Source organism: Festucalex cinctus, chromosome 18 (assembly GCF_051991245.1).
Source record: "Festucalex cinctus isolate MCC-2025b chromosome 18, RoL_Fcin_1.0, whole genome shotgun sequence".
Lineage (NCBI taxonomy): Eukaryota > Metazoa > Chordata > Actinopteri > Syngnathiformes > Syngnathidae > Festucalex > Festucalex cinctus.
The window spans coordinates 16869460-16896655 of record NC_135428.1 but is presented as its reverse complement, the minus strand read 5'-3'; the positions used below and the strand labels follow the sequence as shown (position 1 = coordinate 16896655).

The 27196-nt window shown below is 39.0% G+C and overlaps 1 protein-coding gene across 1 annotated transcript in view; it reads left to right on the top strand.

Moving 5' to 3' along the window:
* Positions 1-27196, top strand: part of zbtb16a (zinc finger and BTB domain containing 16a) — a 153309-nt gene that overhangs the window by 122987 nt on the left and 3126 nt on the right. Inside the window, exons 5-6 of the mRNA XM_077504978.1 lie at positions 16085-16255; positions 25480-25650. Coding sequence (XP_077361104.1) covers positions 16085-16255; positions 25480-25650 — 342 coding nt within the window. The remainder of the gene's footprint in view (positions 1-16084; positions 16256-25479; positions 25651-27196) is intronic.

The window sequence follows — 27196 nt, the reverse complement described above, 5'->3', positions numbered from 1 at the left end:
CCCCTTGAGGAAACAAAAAAAACAAGCACCCATCCTGTCCGGCGTGTCCGTGTCGGACAGTAGAGAGAGGTGCTAAAAGCCTTTTGTCCACCAGGAAAGACCGTGTCAGCGGCTTCACTGACGGGGGGGGTTAAGGGTCATTTTCTATGCCTGTGTGTGTACAGGTCGAAGGTCCAAAGAGCCCGTGACTAATGTGGGTTGTGCCCCCCACTCCACACTCACCATACACCCCTTTTTTTTTTTTTTTTTTTTAAACACACTGTCCAGATGGCCAGTGAGGAGAATGAATGCCTGGGAAGGGCGAGGACAGATTTGAGATTCCTTTGCAGGACGTCGGGCCGGGGTGAAGGTGGAGGTTACTCGGGGGAAGGGGGGGCGATGGCTGCCGCTGGATAAGTCGCTCCCAGGCCGCCTGGCTCACTAAGCCTAACATTTTTTTTTTTATACAAAGCAATGAAAGGGAATCATTTGGGAGAGTTGGGCTGAACCAATTTGAAAAAATAATCAATTGAGATTTTTTTTTCCCCTCAATATTGCAATTGTGATTGGAAATGTGATTTTGATTTTGATTTTATTTTTAACAAACACAAGCAATAAATTAATCTAAATGACAATATCAGAGTTCTAGGAGTGAAACAAGTCCCTGAATAATTCAAGTACAAAAAAAAGGGCCTTGGTGTGCTTTTATTTTGAAGTTGATGCCGTAGTTGGGGTGTTTTTGTTTTTTTGTTTTTTTTTTGCCATCGAAAACTATTATCACCAAATCAAGTAGAGCTGTCAAAATGAATTGATTTGTTGACAAGTACTCGATTATCACATTAATCGACTTCTTTAGTCATCGTTTGGAGCCATTTTTTTAATTTAAAATGGTCCAAATGCTCTGATTCCAGCATATCAACACTGATTTCTGTCGTCCTTCATAAAAGAAGACTGATTATCTTCTGGTTTTAATCAAAATAAGACATTTCCAAACATTTGTTTTTACTTTGGAAAACGATGACGGAATGCGTAAAATAGAACATCAATCACTACACAAATACAAAGTACAAAATAAACACCAATCACTAGTTGATAAACAGTAATCAGGGGGCAAAAAAAATGTGTTTTAAATACATTTTATTGGAAAATTTAAATGAATCAGATTAGTCGATCAGTGTTAATCGACTGAATCGATTCTAAAACTAGTCGACAGTGACCACTAAAATAGAATCCAATTGCTAATTGAGGATGCTAAAAAAAAACAAAAAAAAACAAAACTACATTTCGCTAACATTGTATGATAAGGCACCTGTTGCTAGCATTTAGCAGCGGTTCCAGCTTTAGCGGCTAGCTGCTAAGCAAACTGCATCATGGTGTCACGACTGGGTCATGCAAAAGTCAAGTGTCTGTTTTTGAACTGATGTAACAGCATCTAGTTTCAACTGGTAATACGCTATGTGATGTCAGAAGCTATGTGATGTCAGGAATCTTTAATCTCTTTATCCAGTTAACAGCCAATCAGATAATTCCATGTCAGTGCTGTAACTCACATGTGTAGACACAACCAATCAGATCGATTCACTGTCTATATAAGCTGTCGGAGATATGTTTGTTTTTGTCGGATTATACCTCTGTTCCTCTGTGCGTCTGCTCTTCGGCCCAAGTTGGTTCCATGCCTCTGGATCCAAGATGCCTTCTCGTTGTTTCTGGTCAAGTCAAGTTAGTTCCACGGCTCTTGATGTTCTGCGAATAAAGTATTAAACTCTGATTTGTGTCTGCGCTTTTGGGATCCAACCTGACAGATGATAGTCCACCGAACAACCTTTCAATGGTGGTTTTATCGGCGAAAATGACTCCACCCACTTTTGATGCCGTCAGTCTCAAACAGTTGCCGTTCGTACTGATCACGTTTGAACAAAGTGAGCTTATGCAAATGTGCTCTTTCAGGTGGCAAAATCGCTACCGTGGTTCTGACGTCACTTCGTCTCATAGACCAAAATCGATTTGTCTAAAATTTTACCATTTTACTTGATGATCTTATTTGATCAAGCAGTCTTAGCCTTGAGTGTTAACAGACAGTTTTTAAGTGCCGTGAGGCTTAAAACGAGCATTTTCCACAAGCATTTTTTTTAAAAATCTGAATACTCAATTATTCGTAGGATGTCCAAATACCAAAATACTCAATAGTTGCAACCCTTATAAAGTACACTGTTGTGGAGATATTTGTTTGTTTGTTTGTTTGTTTTTTTCAAAACACATTTAAAAAGCAATTGTCTTGAATGTCATGTATCTATGACATGTTTTTCTGTTTAAAAAATCAAAGGTTTGACATGTCCTGACTGATTTGCCGTTTTGAATGAAAAAGCTAATCTGGGCAGATGTTCGGCCGCCGTACGATGCGACTTCCAGGAATTCTCCGACTGCCTTCGTTATCGTTTTTTTTTCTTTTCTTTTTTTTTTTTTTCCTCATTGCTCTCTTTCCAGTAATGGACTTGAGCTCTTGCGCTTAACCTTGAAAGCATCTGAGTGCATCTTTCTTGTTTGTCTTGCCACTAAAACACACACGCACACTTTATTACTCAGCTCTTTCTTTCATCCGAATAACCCATTTTGAAGGCAGCATCGTGGCGAGTGGTTGGCATGTCTGCAATTGCAGTTCTGAGGTTCTGGGTTTGAATCTAAGCTTCGGATTTTCACTTTGGTGTTTGCATTTTATTTATTTTTTTGTCTGTGTACTTGCCTGGGGTTTTTCCAGCTTAATTTTTGTGACCACCCAAAAAGTGTCCAACAGTCACTTGAAAGTGGCTCTGGATCTTCTCTGGGCTTAGCTTCCAAGTCATGGGCGGAGAAACTCAGTTTGGGGGCGCTTATGATGTAAATTTTCCCAACAGTTACATCACGTGAAAACATTTTTTGAAATAAGCTTTTAATGTGGCGCCTGGAGAAACGGGTTTAATTTGTTCCGTGATCATGCTTGTAACTCAAATCACTCGGATCGCAAATCACCTTTTCCCATTGAAAATGAATGGAGATGCAAACATTGAAAATAAAAATATTTCTGTCACACTGTGTCAAGTAAATGGCAGTTGTGTGCCACTCTTTGTTGGCCACCAGGGAGCAGTATACGACAGTCTTCCCAGTTCATCGGTCCAGCACTAATATTAGTCTTTCTTTGCAGAGGATCAAGAATATGTGATTGTGAATATTTTATTATATTGTTGCTGTTGTTTGTGTTCAAGCTGTTACTGAAGGGTTGTAACCCCACAAGTAAATGCGCTTTAGCTTCAGCATTTAGCTAGCGGAATGAGAAGCTAATGCGGTTGTTTTAAATATGCGTGAAAGTGGCCCTGGATCTTCTCCAGGCTTAGCATCCAAGTCATGGGCGGAGAAACTGAGTGTGGGGGTGCTCGCCCAACAACATCACGTGAAAACATTTTCTAATGTTTAAAGTGGTGCCTTGAGAAACGAGTTTAATTTGTTCCGTGATCATACTTGTAACTCATATCATCTTTACCCATTGAAATGAATGGAATTTCAAAAAAAAGATCTATATTTTAACTCTTTGACTGCCAAAGACGTTTCATGATGATTAGTAAAATTCCAATGAATGGAATGCGATCTTTCATTGAGTAGCCACATTGTATATGTAGTAAAGGCAAACAATATTCTTTTTGCCTTGAAAGATGAGTTAAAATGTTCAAAAGCGGCTGGCACTGTGGATTTTTTTGTTTTGTTTTTATAACGCCTGGCAGTCAATGAGTGAATGAGGAAAAAATATGTTGGTCACACTGCATCAAATGAATGGTAGTTGTGCTACTCTTTGTTGGCCACCAGGGAGCAGCATACGACAGTCTTCCCAGTTCATCGGTACGGCACTATTAGGCATTCTTTGCAGAGGATCAAGAATATGTGATATTTTATTATATTGTTGCCCCACAGCATAAAGCTAACGTAATGAGAAGCTAATGTGGTGGTTTTAACATAATTGACATAATTGTAATTGAAGAACCGCTCACTATTTGCCAAAGTGCCGCTTATAGTGGAGTGAAGCGAGTTCTTGGTTGCTTACATTTCACTCTAAAGGCCTCACGATTTGTATACAAGAAATTAAGAAGTACATTTTCCATAATATGTTACCGCTCAATCTTCAAATACATCAGCACTGGATCAGTCAAAGCAAAATATGAGCATGATTGTGTTTGAAAAGGTAGATTTTTTTTTGATTTTTTTTTTTTGATGCAACTCTTGTATCTCATTAGACTGCGGCGGGCGGCTTTTTTGATTAATAAAAGATAAGTGGCAATAAACAAAACGTGCGCGGCGGCAAATTGGCGTCCAATCTGTGAGCTAAGTCCAGACAGGGAGGCCGCTCTCTTCCCCCCCACTCGCTATGAATCTGCCCCATCTCATTCCACCGCCGCTAATTCCAATTTAATTGCCAGTAGCCCGAAGCCTCCTCAATAGGAGTAACAAATGGTTTTGATTCTGTAGACTTCATCAGAGCGCATTTTAAATGCGACACAGTAACCTGGCGCGAATGCCAATGAAGCCTGGCGAGGAGCTCCTCTGTTTACTAATTATCCTTTTTCTTACTCCCAGCCACACTGCACAAGTTGTCTGATTAAATCGGATTTGTGGGGATGGGAAGGTGGGGAGGGAGGGAGAGATGGAGGGGGGCGCGTTAGGGCGGCGTTGGCAGAGGCAGGGTGAGACGGGATGCGCGGTCCGTCTTTTGTAAACGATCCCGCTAGTCGTCGGCGCGGAGAAGACGAGGGGCGGCCGAGTCGCCCGTGAATCATGTTAAAAGGCCTCTGCCGCCGTTCCTCACGCTGACGTTAATTCCCAGCATGCATCCTTTATGATCTTTACAGTCTGCGCGGCGGCGGCGGCGGCAAAACACACAGACACGCTTGTGAATTTATATCCACTGCAGTACAACGAGGGGAGGCGGGAATGCGTTTAACATCAGAAAAGCTCGGAAGGGTTTGAACTGCTGCGTGGATTTCGTCATTTTACATTGAACAAGTGCTGATAGCAAAACTGCCAGTCCACATTTTGCAACTGTTACTTTTCGTCGAACCGGAAAAACATGTTGAGATTGTCAAGGAAGAAATGATTTTTCTCGGGCTGCTGTAGCAAATCAAATACTTCAAAGGGGGAACGGTTGAGGAACAACGATTAGGGATGTAACAATATCCAAACATGACAATGCGATATTATCATGATTAGGGATGTAATGATAAGCGCGATATTGCGATATTAAAACTGCCACAATATCGTCGTCGTCATGTTCACAATATTTAAAAGGAACACATCTGTTAAAAAAAAGTCAGGTTGATTTCCATTTGTGCAGTTCTGGCACCCTCCAGTGGCTAGTTTATTACTGCAATTTAATTTTCATTAGGGATGTTTTGGCCTTCTATGTTTAAAATCTATGCTAATTGTCAGATGAAGGGGAACCTAATTTGCTTGTAAAGCGATCAATGTGTTCTTGCATTAGCAAGTAAGTGCCTCAATATTGTTATTAGAGATTGTAGGTGGTTTATATGCATTGCTGTTATGTACAAAAGCACAATATTGTGCTTTTTTTAGTATGAGATCTTTTTTTTTTTTTTTCTATTTTTTTTTTTTTTTAATATTGTGACCTCTTATTGTATCGCCAACCTCCCCACAATATCTTGATAATTATCATATCGGTACCTACATATCGTGGTAATATCGTATCATGATGTTTGGATATCGTTACACCCCTAATCATGATATGAAGGTCACGATACGCTCCTGCTCTTTTACTGGATTTTGACTAATTTTGCAAGGCCCACAGAATATTGTGTTATATTGCTATAAAAACATGAATGGAACCTACCAAAAGAAAGATTAAAGTTTCTTCTTTCATCAGGAAAAAAAAGTATATTTCCATCTGTTTCAGTTTTGCAGCAGTTAGCATTAGAATATAGCTAAGTTTCATCATTATTCACAAATCTGTTTAGAATTGTAACTGAGCTTTTTTTTTTTTTTTTCCAACGTGGCCCTGGTTGATCTCCTTTCCTCTGCTGCCACTTGCTGTGTAATAACTGCCTTTTCTGTTCTTTGCAGTTGAGAGGCTGCATCAAAGTCTTCGGTATGCTCCAGCATAAAAAAAACAACAACAAAAACTTATAAATACGTCTTTGGGACACTTAAAACATTTAAAATAGAACGTATTTATACGTTTTTGGGAGAAAATGAGTTAAAAACCATTGAAAGTCATTATATGGATTTTGCAAAAATGAATGGCATTTAAAAAAAATGTGTTCAAATGATGTCCAGATGCATTCATTTTATATATATTTGTTGAGATTGCAGACAAGTTGTAATTGACAATGAACAAAATGGGCAAGAGTCCACAAGTTCTTCATTCTATGATTAATTTGCTCCTAAATTGAAAAAAAAAGAAAGATTAACTGTTTGTGTTACCAACGTCTAGCATGAAACGCGAATGCCAGCTAGTGGCAGAAAAATGACGTATTTTTACGTTTTTGGGAGCAAATGAGTTAATCGGTCATCCACTGGTGCAAAGTGCATCTCAAGACAAAAAAGAAATCATGCGGCTATTTTGCAGCAGCTTTTGGTCCCTTCCACCATCCGAAGGTTTACTGTATTCCGATCCACTCCAACATTTTAGCGGGTTTTTGGCATGCCTAATGTGGTCGCGGTGTGCCCGCTGACTGTCATTTTCATCAAGTCGCTCCAGTCAGATGGCGTGATGATGATGCAAATAAAAAAAGGACTCGCTGTCAAGCCAATGGCCGGTGGAGCCGCCATATGGCCGCCATGACATTATCTTCGGGTAATGAATATGGCATCTCGCCTGGCATCTGGCGACATTAATCTCGCCAGCCGTCGTTCGTCTTCCGGCATCAGCACTCACTCCTAAAGCCCCGCCCCCTCCCCCATCTCACAACTCGCCACCTGACGAAAACCGCCAGGCATAGACGCAAGCAAAACAAGCGAGCGTGGACTTTGCGAGGGTGCGAACGGCTGCTCCTCCAAGGACTCGCATGAGCGATTGTTTGGATGCTGCGTATAAAACATGCAGGCGAGGCGACTGTGTGTTTATTGTTGTTTACAATGCTACTTAGCGGGGATTACGGCTTTTTCTTTAAGTAGCTGTTAAACACAGATCACATTTACTTGAGCAATAAAATGTCCAATTAGATTGGTTTCGCTAATTTATGCTGCACGCTGTCCACGTTCCAGCTTATTTCAAAGTAATCATGTCTTATACTGCTCGTGATTAGCATGCAATTAATTGCTGCCTTTGCAAATGCATTTTTTTTTGGACAGCGTTTATCTGGTAAACGTTTATTGCGGTTATCTTGAAACTGCATGGAGTCATGCTGAGAGCTCGTTGGGATATGTTGATGCACTCAGTGGACCCTTGAGAAATGGACGCCACACTGAGATATTCATAATTGCCTATATTATTCGTTTAGATAGAGCTCAAATCACTTTAATATCGTTCTTTGAACTCTTACAAAGTCATACTTAAAATAAATGCCGTGATAAAAATGCACCGAAGATGAACGTGTAAAAATACAAATTACTACTTTCCTATGAGACAATTTGTCACACATAAATGCTCAACCGCTAATTCAACTATTTCCTGTGGAATCTACCACCAGCAAGTTGTTGCAAAACTCATCTTTTCACGTTTACTTGTGTCTGGTCTAAATAGGAAAGTAGCACATTCAGCCCAATAGGATAGCGAAAGTCCACAACAAAATCACAAAACGGCAACAAACACTTATTTTCTATTTGACAAAGCGATAGCTTACCGTGAAGCTCCTCCCCTTTTCATCAACATAGTTAAATAGCACTTAGTGCCAGAAGATGGCGCCAAAGAAATACACAAATAACACCTACCTTTGTCCTGTTAGCTGCCGATGCTATCATTATTAGCACGCTGCGTACTCTCCTCGCAGAGACACTAAATACGACATTAACGATAAATATAATATTCAGAGCTAGCATAAATCATTTTGCATTTGAGCACAGTTTACAGTAATCGTGTGCCATTTATAAGAGTTGAAACCTTCTACATATAAAAACACAAGTATTTGACACACACAAAAAATAAATAGCCCATAACTTGTACCACAAACTACAAAGCAAAACGTATAAATATATTCTATTTTTAATGTTTTAAGTGTCCCAAAGACGTATTTGTACGTTTTTTGTTGTTGTTGGTTTTTTAATACTAGAGCATACAGAAGGCTTTGATGCAGCCTTGCAACTGCAAAGAACGGTTGAAGAAATGGTAGTTATTACACAAACGGCCAGCAGGTGTCAGCAGATCCAAAGAGGTTAACCAGGGCTATGTAGAAAAAAAAAAACCTCACAATTCTAAATAGATTTGTGAAGAATGATGAAACTTACCTATATTCTAATGCTAATTACTGCAAAGCGGATACAGATAGAAATATACTTTTCTTGTACGACATAACTATTTACAGAAGGATTTGACGCCATCTTGTGGCATCTTCAGAAAAAGCACCAACAGTGTGACTCAATAAATGTTGCTACAAATAATGTGAAAAAGTAGTCTAAGATTTGGAAATGACCAAATGTACGCACTTGCTGCTGCTTGTGTATGATGACATATGAGATGGTATACGGCGCGTTATGGTGGTATCGATCACCATTGACATGCGCGAGCAGTGATGGAGGTGAAGGTCTGTGCTAATGGCCTGTGATTGAACACCTTGCGCTCACGTCCTGTAGCTTGCCGCCTCATTAAGTCTGCCAGCTCGCACCTTCAACTCGCTCGCTGCATTGCGGCCCAAACGTTGCCGCAAAAAAATATAGACTACCGCAAGTAAGTGGTCCAAATTCCAAGCAGCTTTTTGGACGTCATTTGACGTCCAACAGTTGGCCATTCTTTGGTCTTAGTTTCAAGTTTATTGTCGGGAGAATGCCTGCAAACTTACAGTTTGGTATTTTTTCACTTATTAACTCATTCGCTCGCAGCAATTTTCCCAGAAGCAATCCCGTTCGCTCCCGGCTGTTTTACTGGATTTAGACTAATTTTGCAAGGCCACAGAATATAGTGTTCTATTGCTATAAAAACATGGATGGAATCTACCAAAAGAAAGATTAAAGTCTCTTCTTTCATCAGGAAAAAAAAGTATATTTCCATCTGTTTCCGTTTTGCAGCAATTGGCATTAGAATATAGCTAAGTTTCATCATTATGCACAAATCTATTTAGAATTGTGAGTAAATTGAGTAATTGGGCTTATTTTTCCCCAACATGTCCCCAGTTGATCTCCTTTGCTCTGCTGCCACCTACTGGCCGTTTATGTAATAACTACCATTTCTTCAACCATTCTTTGCAGTTGAGAGGCTGCAACAAAGCCTTCTGTTTGCTCTAGCATAAAACAAAACAAAAAACAAAAAAACGTATAAATACGTCTTTGGGAGACTTACAACATTTAAAAAAAAACATTCATAAGTTATTGGGAGCAAATGAGTTAATTATTTTTGTGCTTACATCCAAAGCCTTCTTGTGGCATCTTGGTTGTCACGGGTGAGTTGAGAAGTCTGATTTAGACAAAAATAGTGCTTTGCCACTACCTTTTTGCATCGATAGGCAATTGTAATGTTGCTACGTTGTATGTATGTACCCTGAAACAACAAATCAAATGTTAGGATGGGGACCAAGTCCTACCACGAATAGCAAAAAAAAAAAAAAAACATGCATAAGTAAAGAGGGGAGGGGTGAGCAGTTACGCAAAAGATGAAAGCGACACTGTGCAAGCTTGGATGCCTTTTTGTTTTTTTAGTGCCAACGGTTACTTGTCGGTAGATGTTTCTTCTGTATAAAAAAATAAATAAATAGTGTTCTTTCCTTGACATTTTTTCCCAGGTGCATACTGTGCTCCCCTATTTAAAAAAAAAAACACAGATTGAGCCTTTGTTTGTTTTTCAAATCAGTTGTGAAAGACAAATTCTTTGCGTATTTAAACATACTTGGCCAGTAAATCAGATTGCGATTCTGATTGACGGCTCGTTAAAAATCCCATCATGATCAAAAATGTTTTCAAGGATCGTGTGGTTATAAATCACACAGCGATATCACACGTTTGACATCTCGGCATAGGCTAGCCTGTAGCTGTTAGCAGCGCCGCTGTCACCTCCCATTGGGGAGTATTCCTCTCCATTACCGCCCCTTGCGCCCGTCGCCCGCTTAAATAACGGCGGCCCTGCCACTCGCCTCGCCGCCATTAAGGATGCGCCGGCCGGCGCAGGCGGGGAGCCGGCGCGGGCTCCTTTATAAATAGATGCCGGGGACAGAGCGAGAAGCCTGCTTAGGGGGAGCTAAATTATTCCAGAACAGCCAAACAGGGCTGAGGCTAAAACACATACACACGCGCACGCACACACATGCAGCAGCGCCGGTGCTTCCTCTCAGGTGTCACTTCAGGCTGACTCAATTTTACACTGTAATGGACCTTCTGGGTCAACTACTTTTCTCCCGCCTTTTCTTCTTTTATCTCTCCGCCGTGCTCTTCATCCATCAGAGGCACGCACACACTCTGTCGCCGACAGTATAGTTTGGAGCACTTAATTTTCTCTAATCAAGGTGTGCACTGCAGTTCAGTTGTGCCAACTCTACAAGCCAAACGTATGGAGGACCAAAATTCAAAATAAATAAATGACTAAATAAATAAATAAATTACTAAAAGTGAAAATAAAAATGGAAAGCAAAAAATATAAATATAATATCAATTCGAAAATTATATCGCCCCCCCCCCCCCAAAAAAAAATAAATAAATAAAAAATACAAATGGTAGTTAAAAAGTGCAAAAAAATGTAGGTGTGGGACGATACAGGTAAACCACGATTCGATATTTGGCTCACGATATCGATAATATCACGATACACGATATCTACGATTTTTGATATATTATCACAAAAAAAAAATTGCAATATATGACGATATGTGACTGAAAAAGCCAACAAATGCCCATAAAAAGGAAAATGTCTAATTATGCATTTATTCAGTGCCAAAAAAAAGTTTTGCAGAGTGCCTCACTGCCTTTTAACTGTAAACGTTGTAAAGTGAGACAAATTAAAATTCATAAAGATTTATAACACAACACCGCACATCTGGACACATTATATCAATATCTATCGTCAGTGTATCGATAATTTATTGCAACAGAAAGCGCAACAATATATTGCAATATCGATTTTTTTCTCCCACCCCTAATATACATACATACATAAATAAATACATTTGTTTTTAATTTGTGATTTTATATATATATATATATATATATATCCGTTTTTACTTTCACTTTTAGTCGTTTATTTATTTATTTTGTCATGTATTTATTTTTAATTTTGGCAGAGTTGGTCCATACTGCCAAGTGGAAATTCAAATGAGAGGGTGGTCCTAAGCGTGTCTTGGATTGAACTCCACCGTTGCAAACTGCCCGTCATTGGTCGGAGTGAGCAGCTCGGTGACATTTCGACATGCCAAAATTCAAAATAAATGACAAAATAAATAAATACATGACTAAAAGTAAAATAAAAACGTATATGAAAAAATAGATCATTCAAACATTAAATACAAATGTATGTATTTATTTGGGGGTGTTTTTTTGCTCTTTTTATTATTTCCATTTATATTTATTTTTTTAGATATAATTTTCGAATTTTATTTTTTTATATCCATTTTTATTTTCACTAAGTCATTTATTTGTTTATTTATTTATTTATTTATTTATGTAGTCATTTATTTATTTAGAATTTTGCCACTTTTGGTCCTCCATAAAAACGTGCCACGAAGCGTTCGGACAAAAGAGCGTCTGGCTCAAATGTTTTTTTTCAAGCCGCACAGTTGCGCAAGAGCGACTTTATGCTATCGTAAACTGGCAGGGGATAATCCAATCGTGAACGCACGCTTCAACCTTCTTTGATTACACCAATAAAAGGAAACGCGATGAAATAAAAGTCTTGTTTATGAAGTGCTCTTCTGAACGAGTGCGTTTCAACGCTTGCCGTTTGGGCTAATTGCTAATATCCGAGTAGCTCGTGTTAGCATGAAGCTAGCTAACTTTGATTTAATTCGGGGTGTATCAGATATCTGTACCAGGCCGATACCTGGCCGTATTTAAAGGTATCAGTACTCGTGAGCCCTCTTTTACGATCAGGAACTCCAAATTAGAAGAATAGAAAACTGCCATTCATTTCATGCCAAATTAACTCTTTGACTGGCAGCCATTTTGACTGAAGCAATCCCCTTCACTCCTGGCTGTTTGACTGGATTTTGACTGATTTTGCAAGGTCCACAGAATACTGTGTTCTATTGCTATAAAACGTGGAACCTACCAAAATAATGATTAAAGTCTCTTCTTTCATCAGGAAAAAAAAAGAATGTTTATATCTTTTTCCATTTTGCAGAAATTAACATTATAATATAGCAAAGTTTCATCATTATTCACAAATCTAATTTTCTGTGAGCTTTTTTGTTTTTCCAACATGGCCCTGGTTGCTCTCCTTTGGACTGCTGCCACCTGCAGGCCGTTTGTGTAATTACTACCATTTATTCAACCGTTCTTTGCAGTTGAGAGGTTGCATCAAAGCCTTTTGTTTGCTCTAGCTAGCATAAGAAAAACAAAGAATAAAACGTATAAATATGTCTTTGGGACACTTAAAACATTTAAAATAGAACATATTTATACGTTTTTTTGCGAGCAAATGAGTTAAGGAAAAATGCTATATTGGGGATAAATAGGTCTTTCTTTCAAATGATCTGTCAATGTTTTTTGGTGGGAAATTTTTTACATACAGACTAAAGAGCTAGTGGTATCGGTACTTGGTATCGGTAACAACTAGAGCCTTGTTTCAGGGAAAGCTAACTGTTCAGAAATTGGCATCAAAAAGTATAATTTGAAGTTTAAAGTTAAAGTTTAGCCTGGGTTATAGATGGACAGATGTTGAAAAGCTAAGAAAAAATAGAGGCTTCATTATTGGTTATTATTATTGTTAGAATTATTGTTATTATTATTATTATTATGTAGTTTTTAGTTGTATTTTTTTCATTTATTTATTTATTTTTATGATTGTAATTTTATTTACCATTTTATTTGTATTTATCGTTATTGTTGATGATTCCAAATAAAATTGGTAATTTATTTAATTTTAATTATTTAATTTAACGGTAATGTTGAAATGAAAGCGTAACTTGAGAAACAAGCTCAGACGCGGACCAAATTAAGCTTGCAAGTCAAGGCAATACAGTAGGCATTATAAAGGCAGTTTTCAACTTTTTTTCTTTTTTTTTCCTTTTTCCCCCTACCTGTGGTAGCGCTGGCTTCCAATTGACTGTACACATAATAAAGAGAGACGCACTCCCGCATTCTCCCGCCGTCCCGCCCCAGCCTTCCGTTGGCGAGACGGTAATTGATCCAACGAGGAGGGCCGACGTCAGTCCTCCGCCTGCCCACCGCCGCGTTGGTTATGAACATGAAGCGGTGAGGCGCTCCTCATAGATTTTTAAATTAGTGTCAACTTGGGCCCCAAAGATGCCTTATTGACTGATTCAATAGAAAAGCGGCTTCCAAACACTCCTCAAGTCCTTCCCGAGAGTTTTCAGCCGGCCTGGTAATTGAAAAAGTGTAAAGTGTTCAACTGTGTGTTTGTGATGTGACGCGTTTGTCTGCTTGCAGCTTGTGCGCTCTTTAGCTCAGCTGGAGAGAGACAGAAACAGTCAAGACGGGATTGAAGTATTGCATAGGAGATCTTTATCCAACACCCGCACTTGATGTTGTTGCGTTGCAAAGGTTGTTTTTTTTTTCCTTGCCGAAATACGCTACAGTACACAGTCAGGGTGCTAAAATATACTCGCATGTTCGATTCAGGCATCAGAACGCACAGCCAGGAAGGAGACCATCTCAAATCGCCTTTCCCCTTTGAAATGAAGCGAAATGCCATCAATTCGTCCAAAATGTATATATTTTTGTGTTTTTGTATTTTCACGGGTGGTTAACTCATTGACTGGCCGCCATTTTGACTGAAGCAACCCCCTTCGCTCACGGCTGTTTTACTAGATTTTGACTGATTTTGCAAGGCCCACAGAATATTTTGTTTCTATTGCTATAAAAACATGAAAGATTAGTCAATTCTTTCATCAGGAAAAAAAAGTCTGTTTCCGTTTTGCAGCAGTTAGCATTTGAATATAGTTAAGTTTAATCAATTTTCACAAATCTATTTAGAATTGTGAGTAATTGAGCTTTTTTTCAACATGGCCCTGGTTGAATCTCCTTTGCTCTACTGCCACCTGCTGGTCGTTTCTGTAATAACTACCGTTTTCAACCATTCTTTGCAGTTGAGAGGCTGCATAAAAGTCTTCTGTATGCTCGAGCATAAAAAAAAAAAACATAAAAAAAAAACAACGTAGAAATACGTCTTTGGGTCACTAAAAACATTTAAAAAAGAACGTATTTTTACGTTTTTGGGAGCAAATGAGTTAAAAACTATTGAAAGTCATTATATGGAGTTTGCAAAAATTAATGGCATTTAAAAAAAAATGTATTCAAATGATGTCCAGATGCATTCATTTTATATATATTTGTTGAGATTGCAGACAAGCTGTAATTGACAGCAAACAAAATGGGCAGGAGCCGACACGTTCTTCATTCTCCGATTAATTTGCTCCATTTTGAAAAGAAAGATGTACCGTTTGTGTTACCAACGTCTAACATGAAATGCGAATGGAACCTAGTGGCGGAAAAGTGACCTCAAAACAAATCCGACTCAGTGTTTTGCACTCCTTTTGACTGTATATCGTTTTAACTTCAAATAATTTTATTAAAATAGTAATAATGAATTGTTACACCCATACTTGTATTACAGGCACATTTTTTTCAACTTTTATGTTAATTAACATGAGTATGACAAAATTTAAAAATATATATATATCATTCACAAGCAATGAATTAGTGATTAATCACGTGTTAATTGTCGAAATCATGAGATTAATTATGATTGTGTGTATGAGAGAGGTATAATGATAACAGGAAACCACATACTTTGTTGTTCTACATTGTACTAACATCTGACGATTTCATGATATTTATATTTAGATATCATGGTAGATACTACATTGTTACAAAATATTGTGACAATTGCTGATACTGTGACGTGTCATGACATGCCACAGTCTCTTGATAACTCATTTGCTCCCAAAAACGTACAAATATGTTCTATTTTAAATGTTTAAATTGTCCCAAAGACGTATTTCTACGTTTTTTTGTTTGTTTTGTTTTGTTTTTTTATGCTAGAGCATAGGGAGGTCTTTGGTGCAGACTGTCCACTGCAAAGAACGGTTAAAGAAATGGTAAGGCAAGGCAAGGTTATTTGTATAGCACATTTCATACACAAGGCAACTCAATGTGCTTTACACAAGGAAAGACAACACATAAGCATCAAGAAACAGTAGTTAACATTCAGAGGAAGAAAAATAAATGAAAATGGGTTACAAAATTTACTAAAAAGAACATACAATAACAATCTTAAAACATTATTCAACAAACGTTAAAACATTTAACATAAGGAAGTTTAAGGTAGGTAGTTATTACAACGGCCAGCAGGTGGCAGCAGAGTATAAGAGAGCAACCAGGGCCATGTTGCAACAAGCTTTTTTTGTCGTTGTTTTCACCAGGAATGTGAATAATGATGAAACTTAGCTATATTGTAATGCTAATTGCTTCAAAACGGAAACAGAGACATAAATACTTTTTTCCTGATGAAAGAAGAGACTCTAATCTTTCTTTTGGTAGGTTCCATGTTTTTATAGCAATAGAAGACAATATTCTTTTGCATAATCAATCAAGATCCAGTAAAACAGCCGGGAGCGAAGGGGGTTGCTTCTGTGAAAATGGCTGCCAGTGAATGAGATAATATGATCTTATATCATGATATTGTGATGATGATGTGATATCTTGTAATATCTGATTAAGGAGCTACTGTTGGGTCGCATTTCTCAGAAGGACATAAAGCAAACTTGAGTTATGAATGTGAAAACAAACAAAGAAATGTTTTGTTTTGTGCGCGCAGGCTCCGACATGGCCATCTTCTGCCTGCTGTGCGGCAAACGTTTCCAGATGCAGACGGCGTTGCAGCAGCACATGGAGGTCCACGCCGGCGTGCGCAGCTACATCTGCAGCGAATGCAACCGGACCTTCCCCAGCCACACGGCGCTCAAGCGCCACCTGCGCTCGCACACAGGTAAGCGGAGGCGGCGCCGTCTCACTCGAGCGGCTTGCATCATCATCCTGCGTGCTCCACGATCTTATTTTGGATTTCCCTTTTGTGGCGTGTTGACACTTCAAAGTGAAACGTCTGACGATTAACGGCGCGCCGAGGATTTATCCTGACAAAACGGGGATGGTTAGCGCGGTTAGTCATGGGGATCACACGTTTTATTTCCGGCATTTTGTTAATTAACGCCTAAATAACGCCATTTCAAGACGCTCCTTTCCGTCTCGTGTTTTTGTAGAAATAGGATCAGTCTTTGCAAAAATAGAAATGTGTGTTGATAATTCCTGCTTCACTCTTCTGTTGACATTTTTTTAACGTGTATATCTAATGCACATCTCATACATATCGAGAGTTATACCGATACAAGTACAATTCAATTTCAAAGTGGAACCGTTTGATTCTCAACTCAGTTTGATTCAGTGCGATTACGATTCAAAATGGCACGGCTCAATTCAAGAGTGGATGATGCAATGAGTTTCTTGTTGGTTTGTTTATTTTGCATACATACTGTATTACAGACATAGTATGGTAGATGTTACATTTCCTTCAAACATATCTCTCCTATAAACGGTGTTTGGATATGTGCAGTTCAAATTGTGTGTGTGTGTGGGGGGGGGGGAATTCTTTCTTAACACCCCTAATATATATATATATATATTAGGGGTGTTAAGAAAGAATTGATTTGGCAATATATTGCAATATTACAGCACGCAATTCTTTATCGAATCAATATGCGGCCGAATCAATATTTAAACATCTGTTTTTGATGGAAATATTCGGGTTAGGGTTTTCACACTTTAAGCATGGAAGATTGTTATATTAATGTAACATTAAGCCTTAATATTTTTATTTGAATGCTTTTCAAACATGAAACAGTTTGCAACCTATTTGTTAAATACAGTGTTGAAGTTTAAGTTCAACACATTATCATACAAATCTTACAGTGTCCATGGACAACTTTACTGATTAGTAATTTTTTAATTTGAGTTAAAAAAAAATAATAATAATAATCGTCGTAATCGACCTACAGATTTGTATCGGGATTACTTGGTATCTAATCGAATCGTGACCTATGAATCGTAATACGGATCGAATTGCCAGATACTAGGCAATTCACACCCTTAATATATAAATATATATATATATATATATATATATATATATATATATATATATATATATATATATATATATATATATATATATATATATACATACATATATTAGACATAATTTTTTTTTCTAAAAATGGCACAAAAATGTATACATATTTTTTGTATGAAATATAATATTGTTGTCAGTTTTTCATCATCCTCCCTTAATTGGATACAATCGTATACGACATGTACGGCCAGTTATCAATAACCTTTTGCCACTGTCCCTTAGCTGTGCTCATCCTCTGTCGAGAAGCCAGGCGGGGCTAAAAATAGCTTACAGTAAGTAAAAAGCCGTGTTTTGTTTGGGGGGGGGGGGGGTTGCGAGAGCGAGCGCCGCATCCTTCATTCATCTTCATTCAGGTCAGCAGCCAAATGGCTTGTGTGGCGTGTCGTGACTTATTTTATTCATTTTGTGTAGCGGTGGAGCGCGGCGAGGAGGCCACAGCGGGATGCTAATACGTTGTTGACACGTGTGGCCAAAATGGACGGATATGAACACATGGAAATGAATTCCATTCCGGTGGTGAAGAAGGATGGTTGCTTTTTTTTTTCTTCTTCTTTTTTTCCCCCATCTCGCGCTGTCTTCTTCTCCCGCCTCAGCAGCTTGTCTGCGACCTTAAATAACAGTCTCACTGTCACGGCCGATTTAGCTCACCAGCGCTCCGGATAAATATTTGAAAGGGAAAAAAAGGCGGCGAGATGAGAGCAAGTCGGCCTCCATTTACGAGTTGGGCCAATAGGATGTGTGGAGGCAGGGGGTGAGATGGGGGGGGGTGGATTTGTACAGTACCTGCCCGCCCAGCCGGCGCGAATGTCGCTGGAAATGCTTGGTCGGGTGTTAAATCACAAAATGAGAGCATCGTTTAAATACAACTTGTGTTCGGGGAGGAGGAAAAGGCGGATTAGCGAGTGGGGAAATACGTCCTCGTTTTACCCCTGCGGCAAAAGAAAAGGAACGCGGCGTTCCCTCTTAATATGCACTTTGAAGTTTATCATCTTCGGCACATTTTGGGGGGCCGGAAATACAAATAAGAGGAGCGGCCAAACACGTCTGAAGGGACGGGGTACCAAGCTGTGTGAGAAAATATCATGATACTGTCCAATGATATTGTGATATGATATGATATATTGTGATTGCTTGATAATATGATGAAATGTCATGATACAAGATCATTGTGTATCATATGATATTGATATTATGCAATATCATGATTCTGTCATATATCACCATACTGTTTCCTGAAACTATATCGTGATGTGACATATTTGAATGTTATGCTCAGATATAATACCGATTGTGATATATCATGATAGTATGACATGATATCATGATACTGTGATATCAGGACTAGATAAGTTATCAACTTCTTCCTACTCCCTTTGAACATGTAAACTGTCACTCACTGTCATGACTTTTATTTTTTTTCTGCTACTTGTTTGTTTATATATTCAATAAAAAATAAAAAATAAACATATGTAATATTATGGTGGTGTAATTTACAATATATTGATATTGACTGTATTCTGTATGATAATGTAGTATATTAGCAACATGATAGCACAATGCTTTTTTTTTTTTTTTGAAAATTGGAAAATAATGCTTTTATATTTATCATTTTACCATATTGTTGGAATCCAGCAAATAGCCTCAAACATCATTCACTATTTTTTTTTTCATATATACTAGGAGTGTGACGATATATTAATATCGAGATAAATCGTGATACTTTGTTTCCCGATAGATTATCAATATGCCTATGCAAGTATCGCGATATTTGTAGTTCATGTACAGCCACTATAACGGCTCCATTTGTTCATGACTTATTGAGCAATGACTTGGCGGGCCACTAGGGGGAGCGCCTCGTAAGAGTGGCAGGGAAATGGACGCAAGTCGTCAGGTGAAGAAGACTCATCAGCTTACTTTGACTTGTGTAAGACATCTAGAACTGACTCAGTTTTGCATAGGTTTGTATGAAAAATGTGTATTATATCTTAAATTTTAACATTGTAAAACATTTTTAAATTGTGACTTCTTGAAGCACACAATTTCTGAGGAATATTAATATTTCTTTAATTGAATATTTTAGTCATTTTATTTATTGTTTTTTTATGCAGTTTTCCCAACAAACCTCCGTATGAAATCCTACAAAATCATTGCGTGAGCTCTCCGTGTGATTCGAACGGCCGATCAACATAAGCACCGAGAGGATTGCGTTCTCGTGTGCGGAGAGACAAACGGTAAAAGCCGGCAAATAAAAAAAAGCTGTTTTTTTTTTTTTTTAAGTTGATTTGTTTGTTTATTTGCGGCACATTCATTACGCGTGCTTCATTTACCTGCCTGCCGCCTTATCTCCGCAACGCAGCCGCCGAGAGCCGTGACACTGGATGTGCGGCTTCGCAGACGTGGAATTTAATGGTGTTTATTTCAGCATCTTAATCTGGCCATCTTTATTCTCCTCCAACCACCTGCGCAGTCTACAACACACGCACACACACACACACACACACGCACGCTTAGCTTTATTTGCTCTTTTTTTTGTGGCTTTACTGCATGTATGCACAGCGCATTAAGGTTTTCAAGTGCATGCGCTCAATTATACAGTGTTGGCAGCTGTGCCTTCTCTTTAACACACACATTACACAGCAGACCTTCATTAATATTCCATTGTTGTTCACTGTCTGTGCCCATGTGTGTGTGTGTGTGTGCGCGGACGCGAGACCATTTGCTGTTGGGCCGCATGTTTTTTTTTTTGTGTTCGCAGCTGTATTTGAGCGAGCAAATAAATCAGCTGTGGCCGTGCGCCCGTGATTTAAAACCTACAGAATGAACACACAAACCGGAACCCCCCCCCCAATGATGCCCTCGGGCATCGCCACCCTCAGCACTCCGCACTGGGGAGTCACATGAGAGGCTTCGTGTGTATGTGTGTGGTGGCGGAGGAGGAGGGACGCAGGTGGCGATGCCCAGGGGCACCCATGGGTCCAGTGGCCATGTGATGCGGTTCCAGCTGACTGTGCCCTCATCTGTGGCCTCCCCGCTGCTGTTTCCAGAGAGGAAGCAAGGGGATTGGTTGTCGAGAAATTTTCCAGCAAGCAGTTTTAAACGGAGCTTCCGCCAATTTTCCATGACATTGTCGTTCCCCTTTGAAATGAATGGAAACGCATTTGTTCTGAAAAAAAATAAATAACATTTGTATGATAATAACATATTTTACTCTGTATTGTAGTAAAAAAGTAATAGCAAATTTTAACAATTCACTTCATTGTGCTGCTCCTCCTGGTGTGCCCAACCTGGCCACCAGGAGGCAGCTCGTCACTCAAAAAAGCCACTAAGTATTAAAGGGATACTTTACTTATTTATTTAGCCATTTTTGGTGTTGAAATATGTTCGAACATAGTCGCAAATATGTTTGAACATACTCGCATATGTACAAACAAAATGTAATAATATGAAAATAAAACCCCATTTTTTAGGCATTTGGGTCACATTACCAATTCATTAGAAAATTAAAGAGACAAAAGACAGTGTTTATTCGTACTTTTATTTATTATGTCTGCCGTGCATGATTTAGGTTTGTCATTTTTTTTCACTCGTGCATGCGCAATTAATGCCCCGTGGCATTATGGGAAGGTATGCAGCTAACTTTGTAGCATGTAGCCTAAAAGTACGTTCGAACATATTTGCGAGTATGTTCGAACATACCTGCCAGTATGTTCGAACATACCTGCCAGTATGTTCGAACGTATTTCAATACGTTGGAACATTTTTCAACACGTTCAAACATACTTGCGAGTATGTTCGAATATATTTCAATACGTGCGAACATGTTTGCGAGTATGTTCGAACATACTCGCCAGCCAAAACTGCTTACTCCACATTGGCAGCTCTACGCTACCGTAATGACCGAATTTTGACCTATGTCTATAACTCAATATTTACATCAAAATAATTTGCATAAAAAAATTAAATACATTAAAATAAAATTATTTAAAAAAGATGCTGTCCGACTGAAGCCCAAGTCGGTGTCTCTGTTCTGCGATCTATCAGTTTACGATGTCTAGCTTCGTTTCCATGGTAATCACTTATCTTTTGCCTGGACCAACATTGACCGAAGACGTAGCTTTCTTCTCTGGGGCCATGATGTGGGGAAAAAAAGAGGGCGAAAAAGCCAAAGATACTCCCACAAGTGCACAAGCGCTAGCACTGGCTAGCTAAGGGCTAAACAGCGGACGAGGGGAAACACTGCGGCCAAAATGGCGGACCAGGCGTAACCGTCGAAAAGCTTTAGGTCAAGTGCGCCTTAACTCGAGGACTTTTAAGGATTTTCATTTTTATTTCATTAACAAAAATGTGTCTTCAATTGTAGATTTGTTTTCCCACAAATTGCTTCTAAAGTCGATGCACACAGTTAGCATGTTAGCATTTGATGTCGTTTGTTGGAACATACATACATATTGTGTTTCTCCACCCATTACTTGGCTGAGAGAAGACTCGTCAAAGACGACAAACGATGAAACACGCCATTGAGTGTTGTTGGCAGCACAGATTAGCATTAGCATTAACGTACACGTGTTATCATAGGCGCTATTCATATATAAAATTTAAAAGAAAAAAAATCCACGTCCCCTTTTGTTCCCTTTTTGTTTTTTATTTGTTTGTGTTGTGTAAAGTATGATTTGTCTACTGAGTCCCGAGTGAATGCACGTTATTCTCCTCACGTTCTTATCTCTTCTTGTACACGATATCCGCTTGTAAGTAATCACGGCTTTCAGATGCAACACCACACTAAATCACACTTCTTTTTTTTTTTTCCTTAAGAATCCAAAAGTGAGTTTGTTGAGTGTGTCCTGATAAAGTTTACAGACATAGGAAAAGAAAACAAATAGCGATAAAGTGAGAGAGAGAGAAAGTAGCAGTCGGGTCAGTGGCTCCCCGTCGCGTTTGCTGGAAATGAGATTTTCAATATGATAGCAAATGATGAAGTGATACCTTATGAATGCTGCCTCCAAAAAGAACAAAATAGAAAAGAAAATCCTGTTAGAGTAACTCTTGTCTCCCTTGATGTATGTTAGCATGTAAGTGCTATTATCTATTATATAGCATTTTAGCAATTAGCAAAATGCTGATGGACAGGAAGGCTGCCTTTGTCCGACTCAGGTTGCTATTTTGCTAGATGTTAGCATAACAATAGCTACCATAGTATCTTATGTTTTATTTTGTTTATTATTACTATTTTTTTTTATCTACCATAGTATCTGTATACTAGGCAAAATGTAAAATCCTCATCAACCATTCTAAGATGTTTGCTGCTCAGGTTGCTATTTCGCTAATTGTTAGCATACAATATATTAGCATTTGAGTCAGTGTTAGCGCCTTCTCTACTCATTCTGCTAGCTTATTATAGTGCTCGTTTTTAGAATAATGAATGGTAATGGCACTTGGTGTACGTTTCCCATATTGAAACAGCCATGCTTGAAGTCTTATTTTCACAACATTATTAACTCATTCAAACCCAAAAACGTGTATATATGTTTTTTAATACTTCCTTGTCCTTCTCTCCCAAAAACGTATTTATACATTTTTAAAAAAATGTTTTTTGGCTTTGATGCAGCTTCTGACACGAAGAGGTGTCTTAAAGTAATGGTATTTATTACAAAAAAAAAAAAAAAACGCTCAACAGGTAGCAGCAGAGTATAAGAGATCAGCTAGGGTCATGTTACAACAAGCTCTTTTTGACAGTGTTTTCAACAGGAAGTGAATAATGAAGAAATTTAGCTGTATTGAATGCTAATTGCTGAAAAACGAAAACAGATACGAATACACTTTTTTTTTTTTTTTTTTCCTGATGAAAGAAGATACTCTTTCTTTTGGTAGGTTCCATGTTCTTATAGCAAAAGAACACAATATTCTTTTGCAAAAATCAGTCAAAATCCAGTAAAACAGCCGGGAGCGAAGGGGGTTGCTTCACTGAAAATGGCTGCCAGTGAATGAGTGAATGGTTTAAAAAAATTTAAACTTATATGGGGTGGGGGAAATCATGATGAAAACCTGTTTTTTGACTATCTCGAATTAATCAATATACGTTGTTTTCCTTTTTATTCAATAGAATATTTATTTTAATTTATTCATTGGAACACCAAATAGTTAGTTATTATCTGTCATTTATTTTGCTATCTTCTATTGCGTGAAATGCAAGACTAACTCGTCCTGGCGCTTCAACTCACAGAATCCTCTGGTTCATTGCAACAACATAACGAGGCGCTAACGGCGGCTTGAGTGACATAAAAGTAGAAGGAACATTTGGAAAGGAATCAAAGGAGGAAGTGAAATTTAGATCTGCTAACATGTTAGCATTTCATCCTTTCTTTTATTTGTACCATGTTGTCCATTTTCTACTCGACCACATTTGAGTTGAGCATCATGAGCATTCTCTTGTTTATTATTATCATAACCTCTTGCTCTTGCACTTTGCTCTCTGTTATTTTTTTTTAATCCTGTATATTCCTGCAAATGGCACAGGACGGAATTAAGGCGTAAACAAACCACCGAGCGTCGCCGTCTCGCACATTAGCATCCCGCTCGCTCGCTGCAATCCGACGGCCTAATTAAAGGCGGGCTGAATGCCAGGCGCATTGTTATTCCGCCGGCGTGGCGCGCGGCCCGCCGGGCTCGCTGATGGATGGCCATCTCCGCCGCGGCCGCGGCGCCCCCTCGGCGTACAGCAGGAGGCGCTGATAACTTCATGCGGACAAATAAGGAGTGTCACATTTATTGATCCTCAACACACGCGCGAGCGCCCGTCACATTACAGGCGAGCTCGTCGCTTTTGAGCGCGTTGTCTCCCGCGACAAGCGCCGGCGCGGCCCGAATGTGATCGGCATTTAAAGTGCGTCTTTCATCCCCGCCTGTCTGCGTGCGACAGCATGCCCGTCTGCGTACAATAAGGCCTTAAATAACGCAACGGGGCGGGCACTGGGATCGTCTCTTAGCGGCGGGCATAACGAGAAATGCAATTTATTCGGCGGCACGTCGCCGCTCGCACAGGCAGATAATGAAAGGCATAGGTCATTGATGGAGACTTAAAACCCGCAGCGTTCACTGAGATGCATTAATAAATAGCCACATTACTTGACTGGGGGATGTGACACAAGGTGGGGTGGTTGTACAGTGGATCTAAAAAGTCTACACACCCCTATTCCAATGCCAAGTTTTTGTGGTGTAAAAAAGTTAGATCAAAGATTGTTTTCAACATTGTGACACTTTAAGCTGTACAACCCAAATGAACAAAAAAAATATTTTCAAGAGGGCGGGTAAAAATAACTAATATATGGTTGCAAAAGTGTGCACACCCTCATATTATTTGAAATGTGGCTGTATTCAGAATTAATCAGTCACATTCAAACCCATGTTAAATGGGAGTTGGCACACAGCAGCCACCATTTCAAGTGCCTCAGAAAAAAGTTCAGATGTTCTAGTAGGCTTTTCCTGGATTCTTAGAGCCTTAGCGAATAGGAATTGTGGCCAAAAAGGTTCATACTTGATTTGTGCAGACCATAAGCATGCACATGATTTTTTTTGTTTTTTTTTGTTTTTTGTTTTTAATGTAACCAAGCTCCTTCCATTCACTCATTCACTCTCTGAAACAAATTATACCATGGCCAAGTTAAGAATGTGTATTTCAGAAAGTTTTCCTGCTCGATTATTGAGGAGCTGGCAGAAAACAAAGAAAATTTATATTCTGGCAGTTTTGTTTTGTTTGTTTTTTTTGTTTTTTTGTCAACTGAAACTATTGTGCAGCGATTCTTGTTTGGAAAAATATCAACATGTGAAAGCAGCCCAGCATGAATGCAATTCCTAGTGTCCAGCAGAGTACCAAAAATAAAAACCCTACCATGGGCGTAGAAACACTCTTTGGAGGCGGTTAGCATGCAAATGAGACCCACTATCACATAACACTTTTAATAATAATAATAATAATAAATGAGAATGGTGCCTGATTGAAGAACTAACGCGTCCACCTGGCCACTTTGCAGCGGGGGACCACCCGTACGAGTGCGAGTTCTGCGGGAGCTGCTTCCGTGACGAGAGCACGCTGAAGGGCCACAAGCGCATCCACACGGGGGAGAAGCCCTACGAATGTAACGGCTGCGGCAAGAAGTTCAGCCTCAAGCACCAGCTGGAGACCCACTACCGCGTGCACACAGGTAAACACTACAACTTGCATTGTTTACTTTTGTGCAAGCTATGTGACTGAACCAAACGGCATTCACATGAAGTACTGTTGCTACAAAGGAGTATTACAAAAAAAAAAAAAAGACCTTGACAAGCAGCTAGCACCTCAAGTTGCAAAAGGAGTTTTTATGTTTCTATACTTTTTAAACCATTTCTAATGACGACTGATGAATGTTAACTTGTTAGCAGTTGTTATGCAAACATTTAGTAAGCTAGCAACTAGAGTAGCAAAACACTAAACCCAATAGATAAGGTGTTTACCTTTTTTGTTCTTTTTTTTTTTAACCTGTATTCAGATTTCAAATGAAAATTGGATCAAATTAGCTAGAATGCTAGCACATAGCAAGATAGCAACCTGAGGAGAGATTTATAAACGTTTGCTCTTACTAGCAGTTGTTATGCTAACATTTAGTAAGCTAGCATGCTAACAGTTGGTGCGCTAACACATAACAAGATAGCAACCAAAGTAGAGGATGAGCTAACGCTGTTTGATAGGTTTATAAAATATTTTTCTCGTTAGTAGTTTTTCTAATGGCAATTGATAAAATGGTAACATGCTCGCATAGCATGTATTAAGTAGCATAGCATACCAAGAGCTGTGTCTGTCTCTGACTTTATAATTTAGCCACACGAGAGCATAATTGGCTGAAAACTACAATGACAATTGGTTCAACTAAGATTCATATTGTTCACACGTTTGAACTCTTGCTAACAAAAATAGCAGAACCTTGTGAGGATATGAAACCGTTACTAAAAGATGCATGACATACTCCGACGTGTATTCGTTGTTTTCATCCATAATTCTTTTAATTATTTTGAATTGTTTCCATCCAGCTCTTGTATTTGGATGTCATTAGACGCTGCACGTGTCCCTAATGTTGAGTGTAAATGAGTTTTTCCGGTAATGAATTCATTGTCACACATTGTGGCAGCAGACGCACACGCACACACACAGCAGATGCATATCTTTGTTGCCGCGCTACAGTAAATGAATGTCTCCAAAGACTGCCTATTGATCGTGGTATATTTAGAGCCCCATAAAGATGTTGACACAGTGATAAGCTAGCGTCCGCCGAGAAAGGGAGCTCGGCTAAGACGGATCGGGAAGCCCACCGGGACGCTTGTGCTTCCTCGCCGCTTCCTCACAGAAAACACGCACACGCACACCAATTCCTGTATTTCAGGGTTTCTCAAACTTTTTTGTTCCAGGGACATTTTTGTAAGTGATATTCCTTAAAGGAATACTTCACTTATTTAGCCCATTATAGCAATACAAATTTAATATTTTGTTAATAATTAATTTGATGCTTTCGTTATTTTTCACGCACAATTAGTACCTTTAAAAACACATTTTGCAACTTGCTGTCGACTGAAAATGACATCACAAGGGCTCGGGTAACCAATCACAGCTCTCCTGTTTTCTAGGTATGGTCATGTGACATTCACAAGCTGAGCTGTGATTGGTTACCTGAGCCCTTGTGATGTCATTTTCAGTCGACAGCAAGTTGCAAAATGTGT